A 12,512-nucleotide genomic window follows, 5' to 3' on the forward strand; every position below is an offset into this window, starting at 1 on the left:
GGGAGTTTAGACTTTGTTCTATGGAATATATGCATCCACTGAAATGTTTTAAGACACAAAATCATGATTGTTAATAGGAAAATAATTGGCAACAGTGAAAAAGATGGTCTAGAATGGAGGGCGAGAATGTCCGGAAATTGGGTTATAGTGTTGCAGGAATGAGCAGTGCTGAGCTGAGCCATGACCAGAGTCGCTCAGCTGCTTTACTCTTGACAGATCCTGATGGTAGGTGTAGACCTTAGGAGGTCACTAATGCTTACGGACGTAATCTTTTTGTTTTGCACAGAGAATATACACAGAAAAATTGCAGAAGTGTTGAACTCTGGGGAAAGGCCAGGTCATTTTAGAGCACCTATCTTATAGGTCATTTTGTGCGGAAAGAAGAAGTGGTGAAATTACATATACTTTCGTTTCACTAGGAGAGGGAAATCTGGAAGGGGAATTCAGTCTAGCGAATTTACTTAAATCATTAGTTCCAGAAACTGACAGTTACTGGGAGAGCAGCTTTGTGAACAACTTTACAAGTGGAATATAGGAGGAGAGAGCGTCAAGTCCAGAGAGAACTTCTGTAGTCTGGGTTACGACTTAGGTATGCCTCTCACTGTTTTCTTCTCTGCAGACGGACTGGACACGAGTGAGCTGCTGCCACTGTCCCCTCTTGCTCCACCCATGGAGGAGGAACCGCTGGTTATATTCGTGTCTGGTGACGATGACCCAGAAAAGGCTGAAGAAAGAAAAAAGTCGGAGGAACTGAGGAGTTTGTGGAGAAAAGCTATACACCAACAAATCCTGTTGCTTCGAATGGAAAAAGAAAACCAGAAACTTGAAGGTTAGCCATTCAAACAGGGCTAAAGGACATGATATGATACTGTAATCTAAAGGTGTCGTTTGTTAATACTATTCCCCCCCACTCCACACACACACTCAAACTCATTCTCGGGCTTTATACACACTTTTACCAGACTATCTACTGATTAAAATTGTTTATTTCTATTTCATGAGGTGGTTATGACATGGGAAGCTGACCAGCTTAAGAAATTTGCATTTTTGTTTAGCAGATTTAAAACATCAGACATCCTCTGAGTATATTTGGGTGATAGAATAATAGAAGGTAATAGAATGTATATAATGAAGTCAATGTGTTTAATATGACTGAAAGTTTAATATCATCATGTATTACTTTAAAAAAAACCTTAATTATGAAAAAGCAAATTCTCTTCTTTTCGAATATGATTTTCAAGTTTCAGGCTAATTGTATTCATAATATGATAAATATGCCTATTTCAAATAAATTATATTGTATCCATTCCAACTAATTACCTGTTATCAAATCAAAGTTTCTATGTTTTGTTACTGTTTTTTAAATTTTCTATTTAAAAAATCATATTGAAATCATTAAATTTATAAATGGATAATTTATAACAGCTATTGTGCTATTTGTAGTGCTTTATTGCTAAGTTTATGCATACCAAATGCTTTAGAATGTGTTTTCCAGACTTTAAAATAATAGTGTTATTTACACCACTGCTGATAGAATCATAGACAGGGAGATGTGCAGATGTTACCAAAATCTGAAAAATTTATTAATGCCATTATCTTGGGCAAATCACTTAATGTAAAAGGGCCTTGTTTTTCACATTTCTGAAATGAAAGGTTTAGCTTAAGTGGGCCTTTGACTTTTAAGATTATTGGAAAATGTATAATCTAGATTTTTCTCTGACTTGCTTTTATTATGCTGTCTTCCAAAAAAAGCCTTTTTTTAGTACAGGCAGATATTCACATTTCTGTGTTCATCATCTGCCTTAAGATTCCTTTTACTATACCTATTGCTCAATTAAGTTTTTAATATTTTTTTAGTTTGCTAGGGCACAGCTGTATTCTTATATATATTATTGCTATGTTCTTAGCAGAATGAAAAGTACATACGATTTTTAAACATCCTTAGGAAATAAATCTTCTTTTCTTTCAAGTTAAAAATGCAATTAATTGTTATTAACATAGCTTTTAAAAGTTTGATGTGATAAATGGTATGCCTACTCAAGCTTCCATAGATTTTGAAAAGAATTGAATTTATGTTTTTTGTAGTTGATTATAGCTTGAACTAATGCATAAACAGAAAAAGAGGTTGAAAAAAGATGGTTATGATTTCCTTAAAACATTTAAAGCATGAAATTGTATTTCATTAACAGTTGGGAATATGTACAGTAGAATATTATATTAAATATTAATGGATAATTTTAGAATCATAGACTATTTGAACTGGAGATTAGAGATTATTTAGCTCCATTCTTCATTCTGCAGCTGAGTTAGTGACTGGCTTGGGGAGGCTAAGGAAATTAACCTAAGGTCAAACAGTGGTGTACTGGCAGAGCAAGTATTAAAACTCCAGTTTATTTATCACGGTTCTTGGGCTTTTTCCCAGTATGCCATACTATTTCTCAACTATATGTGTTAATATAAGGAAATGGATAATACAAATGACTCTGTGTATTCTGTGTATTATATACGACTACATAAATTGACAGAATAAGAGAGGAGGTGACATTTAGAATATATGATCAGAAACGTTTGTTGATTCTATATTTACTTCTGTACTTAAATAACAAAGACAAAAAATAGCTTAACCTGTTAAAAATTTATCTCATGGATAAGCATTTCTTCATGGTTCTTTGCTCTTGCCTAGTTAACCAGGGCAAATATTAACTGCTCTCACTCAGCACTTTATCCTCTGGGCCTGTGACTGGCACATAGCAGATGATTATTATTATTTTAGATGAATAATGATCTAGAGAAGGTTGGAGAAAAAAAAAATCTGAGGAAATATTATTCTTTGTGCATTGTGAAAAACGTCATTAATAAAGTTATATTTAGGATTATATTTAGAATGATATTTGTTATTAACTTTTAAAAAATTATTTGATGATCATAGGGAAATATAAAGCAAATATCGAGAAGCAAAGCTAGACTGTTAGAAAGCCATCTAGTGGTATCTAGGAGGAATTTTTTGTAGTGCGATTTATCTTTTGATTATATCTGGACTTTTAAGTAGAAATTTTTACTGGCCTGTTGGAATAGCAGTCTATTGTAAGATATTTTAATTCTTTTGAAATGGCTTCAAACACTAAGTAAAGAGTAATACTCATTCTGCTATTGTTTTTGTGCTGTCGAGGACTTTGGATGCATGACAAAGATTTGTGTTGCAGCAGGTAAGGTGGTTGAGCCCTGGAGCTTGAGTGGATACAGATTACTCTGAGAGGCTCCTGTTGAATGTGGTCCTAATGAAAGAGAAGAAATACACTCACATGTTTTTTTCTCCCTTCTCCTCTTTTGGAATCGATTCTTCAAGATAATGACCAAGTACAGATAGTGGTTTGTTTTTTTTTTTTTTTTTTTTTTTTTTTTTTTTTTTTTTTTTTTTTTTTTTAAACATCTTTATTGAAGTATAATTGCCTTACAATGGTGTGTTAGCTTCTGCTTTATAACAAAGTGAATCAGTTATACATATACAATATGTTCCCATTTCTCTTCCCTCTTGCATCTCCCTCCCTCCCACCCTCCCCATCCCATCCCTCTAGATGGTCACAAAGCACCGAGCTGATCTCCCTGTGCTATGCGGCTGCTTCCCACTAGTTATCTATTTTACATTTGGTGGTGTATATATGTCCATGACACTCTCTTACCCTGTCACATCTCACCCCACCCCCTCCCCATATCCTCAAGTCCATTCTCTAGTAGGTCTGTGTCTTTATTCCCGTCTTGCCACTAGGTTCTTCATGGCCTCTTTTTTTTTTTTTTTTTTTCCCCTTAGATTCCGTATATATGTGTTAGCATACTGTATTTGTTTTTCTCTTTCTGACTTACTTCACTCTGTATGACAGACTCTAACTCCATCCACCTCATTACAAATACCTCCATTTCATTTCTTTTTATGGCTGAGTAATATTCCATTGTATATATGTGCCACATCTTCTTTATCCATTCATCTGTCGATGGACATTTAGATTGCTTCCATGTCCTGGCTATTGTAAATAGAGCTGCAATGAACATTTTGGTACATGACTCTTTTTGACCTATGGTTTTCTCAGGGTATATGCCCAGTAGTGGGATTGCTGGGTCGTATGGTAGTTCTATTTGTAGTTTTTTAAGGAACCTCCATACTGTTCTCCATAGTGGCTGTATCAATTTACATTCCCACCAACAGTGCAAGAGTGTTCCCTTTCCTCCACACCCTCTCCAGCATTTATTGTTTCTAGATTTTTTGATGATGGCCATTCTGACCGGTGTGAGATGATATCTCATTGTAGTTTTGATTTGCATTTCTCTAATGATTAATGATGTTGAGCATTCTTTCATGTGTCTGTAGGCCATCTGTATATCTTCTTTGGAGAAATGTCTATTTAGGTCTTCGGCCCATTTTTGGATTGGGTTATTCGTTTTTTTGTTATTGATCTGCATGAGCTGCTTGTAAATCTTGGAGATTAATCCTTTGTCAGTTGCTTCATTTGCAAATATTTTCTCCCATTCTGATGGTTGTCTTTTGGTCTTGTTTATGGTTTCCTTTGCTGTGCAAAAGCTTTTAAGTTTCATTAGGTCCCATTTGTTTATTTGTGTTCTTATTTCCATTTCTCTGGGAGCTGGGTCAAAAAGAATCTTGCTGTGATGTATGTCATAGAGTGTTCTGCCTATGTTTTCCTCTAAGAGTTTGATAGTGTCTGCCCTTACACTTAGGTCTTTAATCCATTTTGAGTTTATTTTTGTGCATGGTGTCAGGGAGTGTTCTATTTTCATACTTTTACATGTACCTGTCCAATTTTCCCAGCACCACTTATTGAAGAGGCTGTCTTTTCTCCACTGTATATGCTTGCCTCCTTTATCAAAAATAAGGTGCCCATATGTGTGTGGGTTTATCTCTGGGCTTTCTATCCTGTTCCATTGATCTATATTTCTGTTTTTGTGCCAGTACCAAACTGTCTTGATTACTGAAGCTTTGTAATATAGTCTGAAGTCAGGGAGCCTGATTCCCCCAGCTCCATTTTTCGTTCTCAAGATTGCTTTGGCTATTCGGGGTCTTTTGTGTTTCCATACAAATTGTGAAATTTTTTGTTCTAGTTCTGTGAAAAATGCCAGTGGTAGTTTGATAGGGATTGCATTGAATCTGTAGATTGCTTTGGGTAGTAGAGTCATTTTCACAATGTTGATTCTTCCAATCCAGGAACATGGTATATCTCTCCATCTATTTGTATCATCTTTAATTTCTTTCATCAGTGTCTTATAATTTTCTGCATACAGGTCTTTTGTCTCCTTAGGTAGGTTTATTCCTAGATATTTTATTCTTTTTGTTGCAATGGTAAATGGGAGTGTTTTCTTAATTTCACTTTCAGATTTTTCGTCATTAGTGTATAGAAATGCAAGAGATTTCTGTGCATTAATTTTGTATCCTGCTACTTTACCAAATTCATTGATTAGCTCTAGGAGTTTTCTGGTAGCATCTTTAGGATTCTCTATGTATAGTATCATGTCATCTGCAAATAGTGACAGCTTTACTTCTTCTTTTCCGATTTGGATTCCTTTTATTTCTTTGTCTTCTCTGATTGCTGTGGCTAACACTTCCAAAACTATGTTGAATAATAGTGGTGAGAGTGGGCAACCTTGTCTTGTTCCTGATCTTAGTGGAAATGGTTTCAGTTTTTCACCATTGAGGACAATGTTGGCTGTGGGTTTGTCATATATGGCCTTTATTATGTTGAGGAAAGTTCCCTCTATGCCTACTTTCTGCAGGGCTTTTATCATAAATGGGTGTTGAATTTTGTCGAAAGCTTTCTCTGCATCTATTGAGATGATCATATGGTTTTTCTCCTTCAGTTTGTTAATATGATGTATCACATTGATTGATTTGCGTATATTGAAGAATCCTTGCATTCCTGGGATAAACCCCACTTGATCATGGTGTATGATCCTTTTAATGTGCTGTTGGATTCTGTTTGCTAGTATTTTGTTGAGGATTTTTGCATCTATGTTCATCAGTGATATTGGCCTGTAGTTTTCTTTCTTTGTGACATCTTTGTCTGGTTTTGGTATCAGGGTGATGGTGGCCTCGTAGAATGAGTTTGGGAGTGTTCCTCCCTCTGAAATATTTTGGAAGAGTTTGAGAAGGATAGGTGTTAGCTCTTCTCTAAATGTTTGATAGAATTCACCTGTGAAGCCATCTGGTCCTGGGCTTTTGTTTGTTGGAAGGTTTTTAATCACAGTTTCAATTTCAGTGCTTGTGATTGGTCTGTTCATATTTTCTATTTCTTCCTGGTTCAGTCTCGGCAGTTTGTGCCTTTCTAAGAATCTGTCCATTTCTTCCAGGTTGTCCATTTTATTGGCATAGAGTTGCTTGTAGTAATCTCTCATGATCTTTTGTATTTCTGCAGTGTCAGTGGTTACTTCTCCTTTTTCATTCCTAATTCTATTGATCTGAGTCTTCTCCCTTTTTCTCTTGATGAGTCTGGCTAATGGTTTATCAATTTTGTTTATCTTCTCAAAGAACCAGCTCTTAGTTTCATTGATTTTTGCTATTGTTTCCTTCATTTCTTTTTCATTTATTTCTGACCTGATCTTTATAATTTCTTTCCTTCTGCTGGCTTTGGGGTTTTTTTGTTCTTCTTTCTCTAATTGCTTTAGGTGCAAGGTTAGGTTGTTTATTCGAGATGTTTCCTGTTTCTTGAGGTAGGCTTGTATTGCTATAAACTTCCCTCTTAGCACTGCTTTTGCTGCGTCCCATAGGTTTTGGGTCGTCGTATCTCCATTGTCATTTGTTTCTAGGTATTTTTTGATTTCCCCTTTGATTTCTTCAGTGATCACTTCGTTATTAAGTAATGTATTGTGTAGCCTCCATGTGTTTGTATTTTTTACAGGTCTTTTCCTGTAATTGATATCTAGTCTCATAGCGTTGTGGTCGGAAAAGATACTTGATACGATTTCAATTTTCTTAAATTTACCAAGGCTTGATTTGTGACCCAAGATATGATCTATCCTGGAGAATGTTCCATGAGCACTTGAGAAAAATGTGTATTCTGTTGTTTTTGGATGGAATGTCCTATAAATATCAATTAAGTCTATCTTGTTTAATGTATCATTTAAAGCTTGTGTTTCCTTATTTATTTTCATTTTGGATGATCTGTCCATTGGTGAGAGTGGGGTGTTAAAGTCCCCTACTATGATTGTGTTGCTGTCGATTTCCCCTTTTATGGCTGTTAGTATTTGCCTTATGTATTGAGGTGCTCCTATGTTGGGTGCATAAATATTTACAATTGTTATACCTTCCTCTTGGATCGATCCCTTGATCATTATATAGTGTCCTTCTTTGTCTCTTGTAATAGTCTTTATTTTAAAGTCTATTTTGTCTGATATGAGAATTGCTACTCCAGCTTTCTTTTGATTTCCATTTGCATGGAATATCTTTTTCCATCCCCTCACTTTCAGTCTATATGTGTCTCTAGGTCTGAAGTGGGTCTCTTGTAGACAGCATATATATGGGTCTTGTTTTTGTATCCATTCAGCCAGCCTGTGTCTTTTGGTGGGAGCATTTAATCCATTTACATTCAAGGTAATTATCGATATGTATGTTCCTATTCCCATTTTCTTAAATGTTTTGGGTTTGTTATTGTAGGTGTTTTCCTTCTCTTGTGTTTCTTGCCTAGAGAAGTTCCTTTAGCATTTGTTGTAAAGCTGGTTTGGTGGTGCTGAACTCTCTCAGCTTTTGCTTGTCTGTAAAGGTTTTAATTTCTCCATCGAATCTGAATGAGATCCTTGCTGGGTAGTGTAATCTTGGTTGCAGGTTTTTCTCCTTCATCACTTTAAGTATATCCTGCCACTCCCTTCTGGCTTGCAGAGTTTCTGCTGAAAGATCAGATGTTAACCTTATGGGGATTCCCTTGTGTGTTATTTGTTTTTTTTCCCTTGCTGCCTTTAATATGTTTTCCTTATATTTAATTTTTGATAGTTTGATTAATATGTGTCTTGGTGTGTTTCTCCTTGGGTTTATCCTGTATGGGACTCTCTGTGCTTCCAGGACTTGATTAACTATTTCCTTTCCCATATTAGGGAAGTTTTCAACTATAATCTCTTCAAATATCTTCTCAGTCCCTTTCTTTTTCTCTTCTTCTTCTGGGACCCCTATAATTCGAATGTTGGCGCGTTTAATGTTGTCCCAGAGGTCTCTGAGACTGTCCTCAGTTCTTTTCATTCTTTTTTCTTTATCCTGCTCTGCAGTAGTTATTTCCACCATTTTATCTTCCAGGTCACTTATCCTTTCTTCTGCCTCAGTTATTCTGCTATTGATCCCATCTAGAGTATTTTTAATTTCATTTATTGTGGTTTTCATCATTGCTTGGTTCCTCTTTAGTTCTTCTACGTCCTTGTTAAATGTTTCTTGCATTTTGTCTATTCTATTTCCAAGATTTTGGATCATCCTTACTATCATTATTCTGAATTCTTTTTCAGGTAGACTACCTATTTCCTCTTCATTTGTTAAGTCTGGTATGTTCTGACCCTGCTCCTTCATCTGCTGTGTGTTTTTCTGTCGTCTCATTTTGCTTATCTTACTGTGTTTGGGGTCTCCTTTTCACAGGCTGCAGGTTCGTAGTTCCTGTTGTTTTTGGTATCTGTCCCCAGTGGCTAAGGTTGGTTCAGTGGGTTGTGTAGGCTTCCTGGTGGAGGGAACTAGTGCCTGAGCTCTGGTGGATGAGGTTGGCTCTTGTCTTTCTGGTGGGCACGTCCACGTCTGGTGGTGTATTTTGGGGTGTCTGTGGCCTTATTATGATTTTAGGCAGCCTCTCTGCTAATGGATGGGGCTGTGTTCCTGTCTTGCTAGTTGTTTGGCATATGGTGTCCAGCACTGTAGCTTGTTGGTCGTTGAGTGAAGCTGGGTCTTGATATTGAGATGGAGATCTCTGAGAGATTTTTGCCGTTTGGTATTACGTGAAGCTGGGAGGTCTCTTGTGGACCAGTGTCCTGAAGTTGGCTCTCCCACTTCAGAGGCACGGCCCTGATGCCTGGCTGGAGTACCAAGAGCCTTTCGTCCACACGGCTCAGAGTAAAAGGGAGAAAAAATAGAAAGAAAGAAAGAAAGAAAGAAAGAAAGAGGCTATAATATAGTGAAGTAAAATAAAGCTATTGTAAAGCAAAGCTATACAGACAAAATCGCACCCAGAAGCATATACATATACACTCACAAATAAAGGAAAAGGGGAAAAATTAATATATCCTGCTCCCAAAGTCCACCTCCTGAATTTGGGATGATTCGTTGTCTATTCAGGTATTCACCAGATGCAGGCACATCAAGTTGTTTGTGGAGTTTTAATCCGCTGCTTCTAAGGTTGCTGGGAGAGATTTCCCCTTATCTTCCCTGTTCGCACAGTTCCTGGGGTTCAGCTTTGGATTTGGACCCGCCTCTGCGTGTAGGTCGCCTGAGGGCGTCTATTCCCCGCACAGACAGGACGGGGTTAAAGGAGCAGCTGCTTCGGGGGCTCTGGCTCACTCAGGCCGCGGGGAGGGAGGTGTACAGAGGAGGCGGGGTGAGCCTGCGGCGGCCGAGGCCGGCGTGACGTTGCACCAGCCTGAGGCGGGCAGTGCGTTCTCCCGGGGAACTTGTCCCCGGATCACGGGACCCTGGCAGTGGCGGGCTGCACAGGCTCCCGGGAGGGGCGATGTGGAGAGTGACTTGTGCTCACACACAGGCTTTTTGGAGGCGGCAGCAGCAGCCCCAGCGTCTCACGCCCGTCTCTGGGGTCCGTGCTGATCGCCGCGGCTCACGCCTTTCTCTGGAGTTCGTTTAGGCGGCACTCTGAATCCCCTCTCCTTGCGCGCCGCGAAACAAAGAGGCAAGAAAAAGTCTCTTGCCTCTTCGGCAGCTGCAGACTTTTTCCCGGACTCCCTACCAGCCAGCTGTGGTGCGCTAACCCCTTCAGGCTGTGTTCACGCCGCCAGCCCCAGTCCTCTCCCCGCGATCCAACCGAAACCGAAACCCGAGCCTCAGCTCCCAGCCCCGCCCGCCGAGCAGACAAGCCTCTCGGGCTGGTGAGTGCTGCTCCGCGCCGAGCCTCTGTGCGGGAGTCTCTCCGTTTTTTTCCTCTGCGCCCCTGTTGCTGTGGGGTCTGCGGTGATCGCCGCGGCTCGCGCCCTTCTCTGGAGTTCGTTTAGGCGGCGCTCTGAATCCCCTCTCCTTGCGCGCCGCGAAACAAAGAGGCAAGAAAAAGTCCCTTGCCTCTTCGGCAGCTGCAGACTTTTTCCCGGTCTCCCTCCCAGCCAGCTGTTGTGCGCTAATCCCTTCAGGCTGTGTTCACGCCGCCAGCCTCAGTCCTCTCCCTGCGATCCGACCGAAGCCGAGCCTCAGCTCCCAGCCCCACCCGCCCCGGCGGGGGAGCAGACAAGCCTCTCGGGCTGGTGAGTGCTGCTCGGCGCCGAGCCTCTGTGCGGGAATCTCTCCGTTTTTCCCTCTGCGCCCCTGTTGCTGTGGGATCCGCGTTGGTAGCTGCGGCTCGCGCCCGTCTCTGAAGTTCGTTTAGGCAGCGCTCTGAATCCCCTCTCCTCGCGCACCCGGAAACAAAGAGGGAAGAAAAAGTCTCCTGCCTCTTCGGCAGCTGCAGACTTTTTCCCGGACTCCCTCTTGGCTAGCTGTGGTGCACTAACCCCTTCAGGCTGTGTTCACGCCGCCAACCCCAGTCCTCTCCCTGCGATCCGACCGAAGCCCGAGCCTCAGCTCCCAGCCCCGCCCGCCCCGGCGGGTGAGCAGACAAGCCTCTCGGGCTGGAGAGTGCTGCTCGGCGCCGAGCCTCCGTGCGGGAACCTCTCCGCTTTGCCCTCCGCACCCCTGTGGCTGCGCTCTCCTCCGTGGCTCCGAAGCTTCCCCCCTCCGCCACCCGCAGTCTCCGCCCGCGAAGGGGCTTCCTAGTGCGTGGAAATCTTTCCTCCTTCACGGCTCCCTCCCACTGGTGCAGGTGCCATCCCTATTCTTTTGTCTCTGTTATTTCTTTTTTCTTTTGCCCTACCCAAGTACGGGGGGAGTTTCTTGCCTTTTTGGAGGTCGGACGTTTTCTGCCAGCGTTCAGTGGGTGTTCTGTAGGAGCAGTTCCACGTGTAGATGTATTTCTACTGTATCTGTGGGAAGGAAGGTGATCTCCGCGTCTTACTCTTCCGCCATCTTCCCGAGGACCCCCAGTGGTTTGTTTTATAAGCATTTCTTTTAATGAACTCTGGGCTTAGATTTTCGACCATCAAATGAGAGAAAATTCTGTATTATTTTGAAAAATGAAAGTAGTGTTAGCTTCAGAAAAATGAATTTTCCTCTTAAAGGTTATTAAAAATGGACACAGGAATATATAACCTACCGTTGTTAAGAGCAGTATTGGTAACTCTGGAAATAGTTATAAAAATGTATCAGGTTATCATGGTCAAATATTTCTCAAATCAAGGTTAGCATGAGGCATTGTTTTCTCATGTGTCATATATAAAATATTAACATTTTAATGGTGTTTAAAATGATGCAAGCTGTCACTTCTGTGGTTATGTATTACATTTGTCAAAAAATTGATATTTCAAACATGGTTTGTTTTTTATGCTTAGAAGACTTATCATCTGTAACATACCGAGTAAAACCTCCGTAGAAAGTTATTCCTTGTTTTTGTTTTCTTTTTTACATGAAATGACTCAAAATTTAAGAAACCTTTCATGTATCCTCAGTTGTTTTTTTTTTTAAGTTTTCTTTTTGAGAAAATGTTATTTGGTATGGTTTTACAAATGCAATGAAACATTACAAATACTGTGTTTTAAAAGCATATAGGTCTTATATAAATTCTGTCTTTCTTAGCAAGCAGAGATGAACTCCAGTCCAGAAAAGTTAAATTGGATTATGAAGAAGTTGGTATATGTCAGAAGGAGGTCTTAATAACCTGGGATAAGAAGTTGTTAAACTGCAGAACTAAAATCAGATGCGATATGGAAGATATTCATACTTCTCTTAAAGAAGGTATCCTGGATCATCTCAATCAATCTTTTTTCTTTTTTGAAAAGCTTCAGAGATTTTTTTGATTCGTGCAGCCTAGGCATAATTTTCTCTTCGTGCTTTGCCTATAAAAAAAGGAGAGGACTTTGTTTCTGCCTGTAGTTGGTGACTGTATTGGTAAGCACATGGTACTAATGGAGATATTCTGTCCCTGAGGAGACAGCAGGCACCTTTTCTACACAGTTTCCTGCCTCTTCACCAGCTGTTTCAACTCAGTGTTGTTGTTTGCCAAGGAAAGATCACATGCATTAGTACAAATCTTTGATCATATCCGTAAAAATATCTCAGGCTTTTAAACTTGACTCATTTCTGTCATTTGCTCAGAAGTGTTTATTTATAAATATATGTGTATATTCATGTACATGTATGTGTTTGTACAGATATATATTATTAGCAATCAGTTTTCCTACCATCCATTCTTTTATTTATTTTAGAAGAACGCTTTTATTTAGCCTTATGTTGCATT

General features: G+C 39.9%; 1 protein-coding gene across 6 annotated transcripts in view; it reads left to right on the forward strand.

The window, feature by feature from the left end:
- The window catches only part of TBC1D4 (TBC1 domain family member 4), a 260,140-nt gene that overhangs the window by 225,542 nt on the left and 22,086 nt on the right, over positions 1–12,512 (forward strand). For all 6 annotated transcript variants that reach the window (XM_082434780.1, XM_082434776.1, XM_082434778.1 and 3 more), the window contains 2 exons: positions 620–829; positions 11,852–12,010. In XM_082434780.1, coding sequence (XP_082290906.1) covers positions 620–829; positions 11,852–12,010 — 369 coding nt within the window. The remainder of the gene's footprint in view (positions 1–619; positions 830–11,851; positions 12,011–12,512) is intronic.

The sequence above is a fragment of the Balaenoptera physalus genome (genome assembly GCF_965194825.1).
Source record: "Balaenoptera physalus genome assembly, chromosome: 18".
NCBI lineage: Eukaryota > Metazoa > Chordata > Mammalia > Artiodactyla > Balaenopteridae > Balaenoptera > Balaenoptera physalus.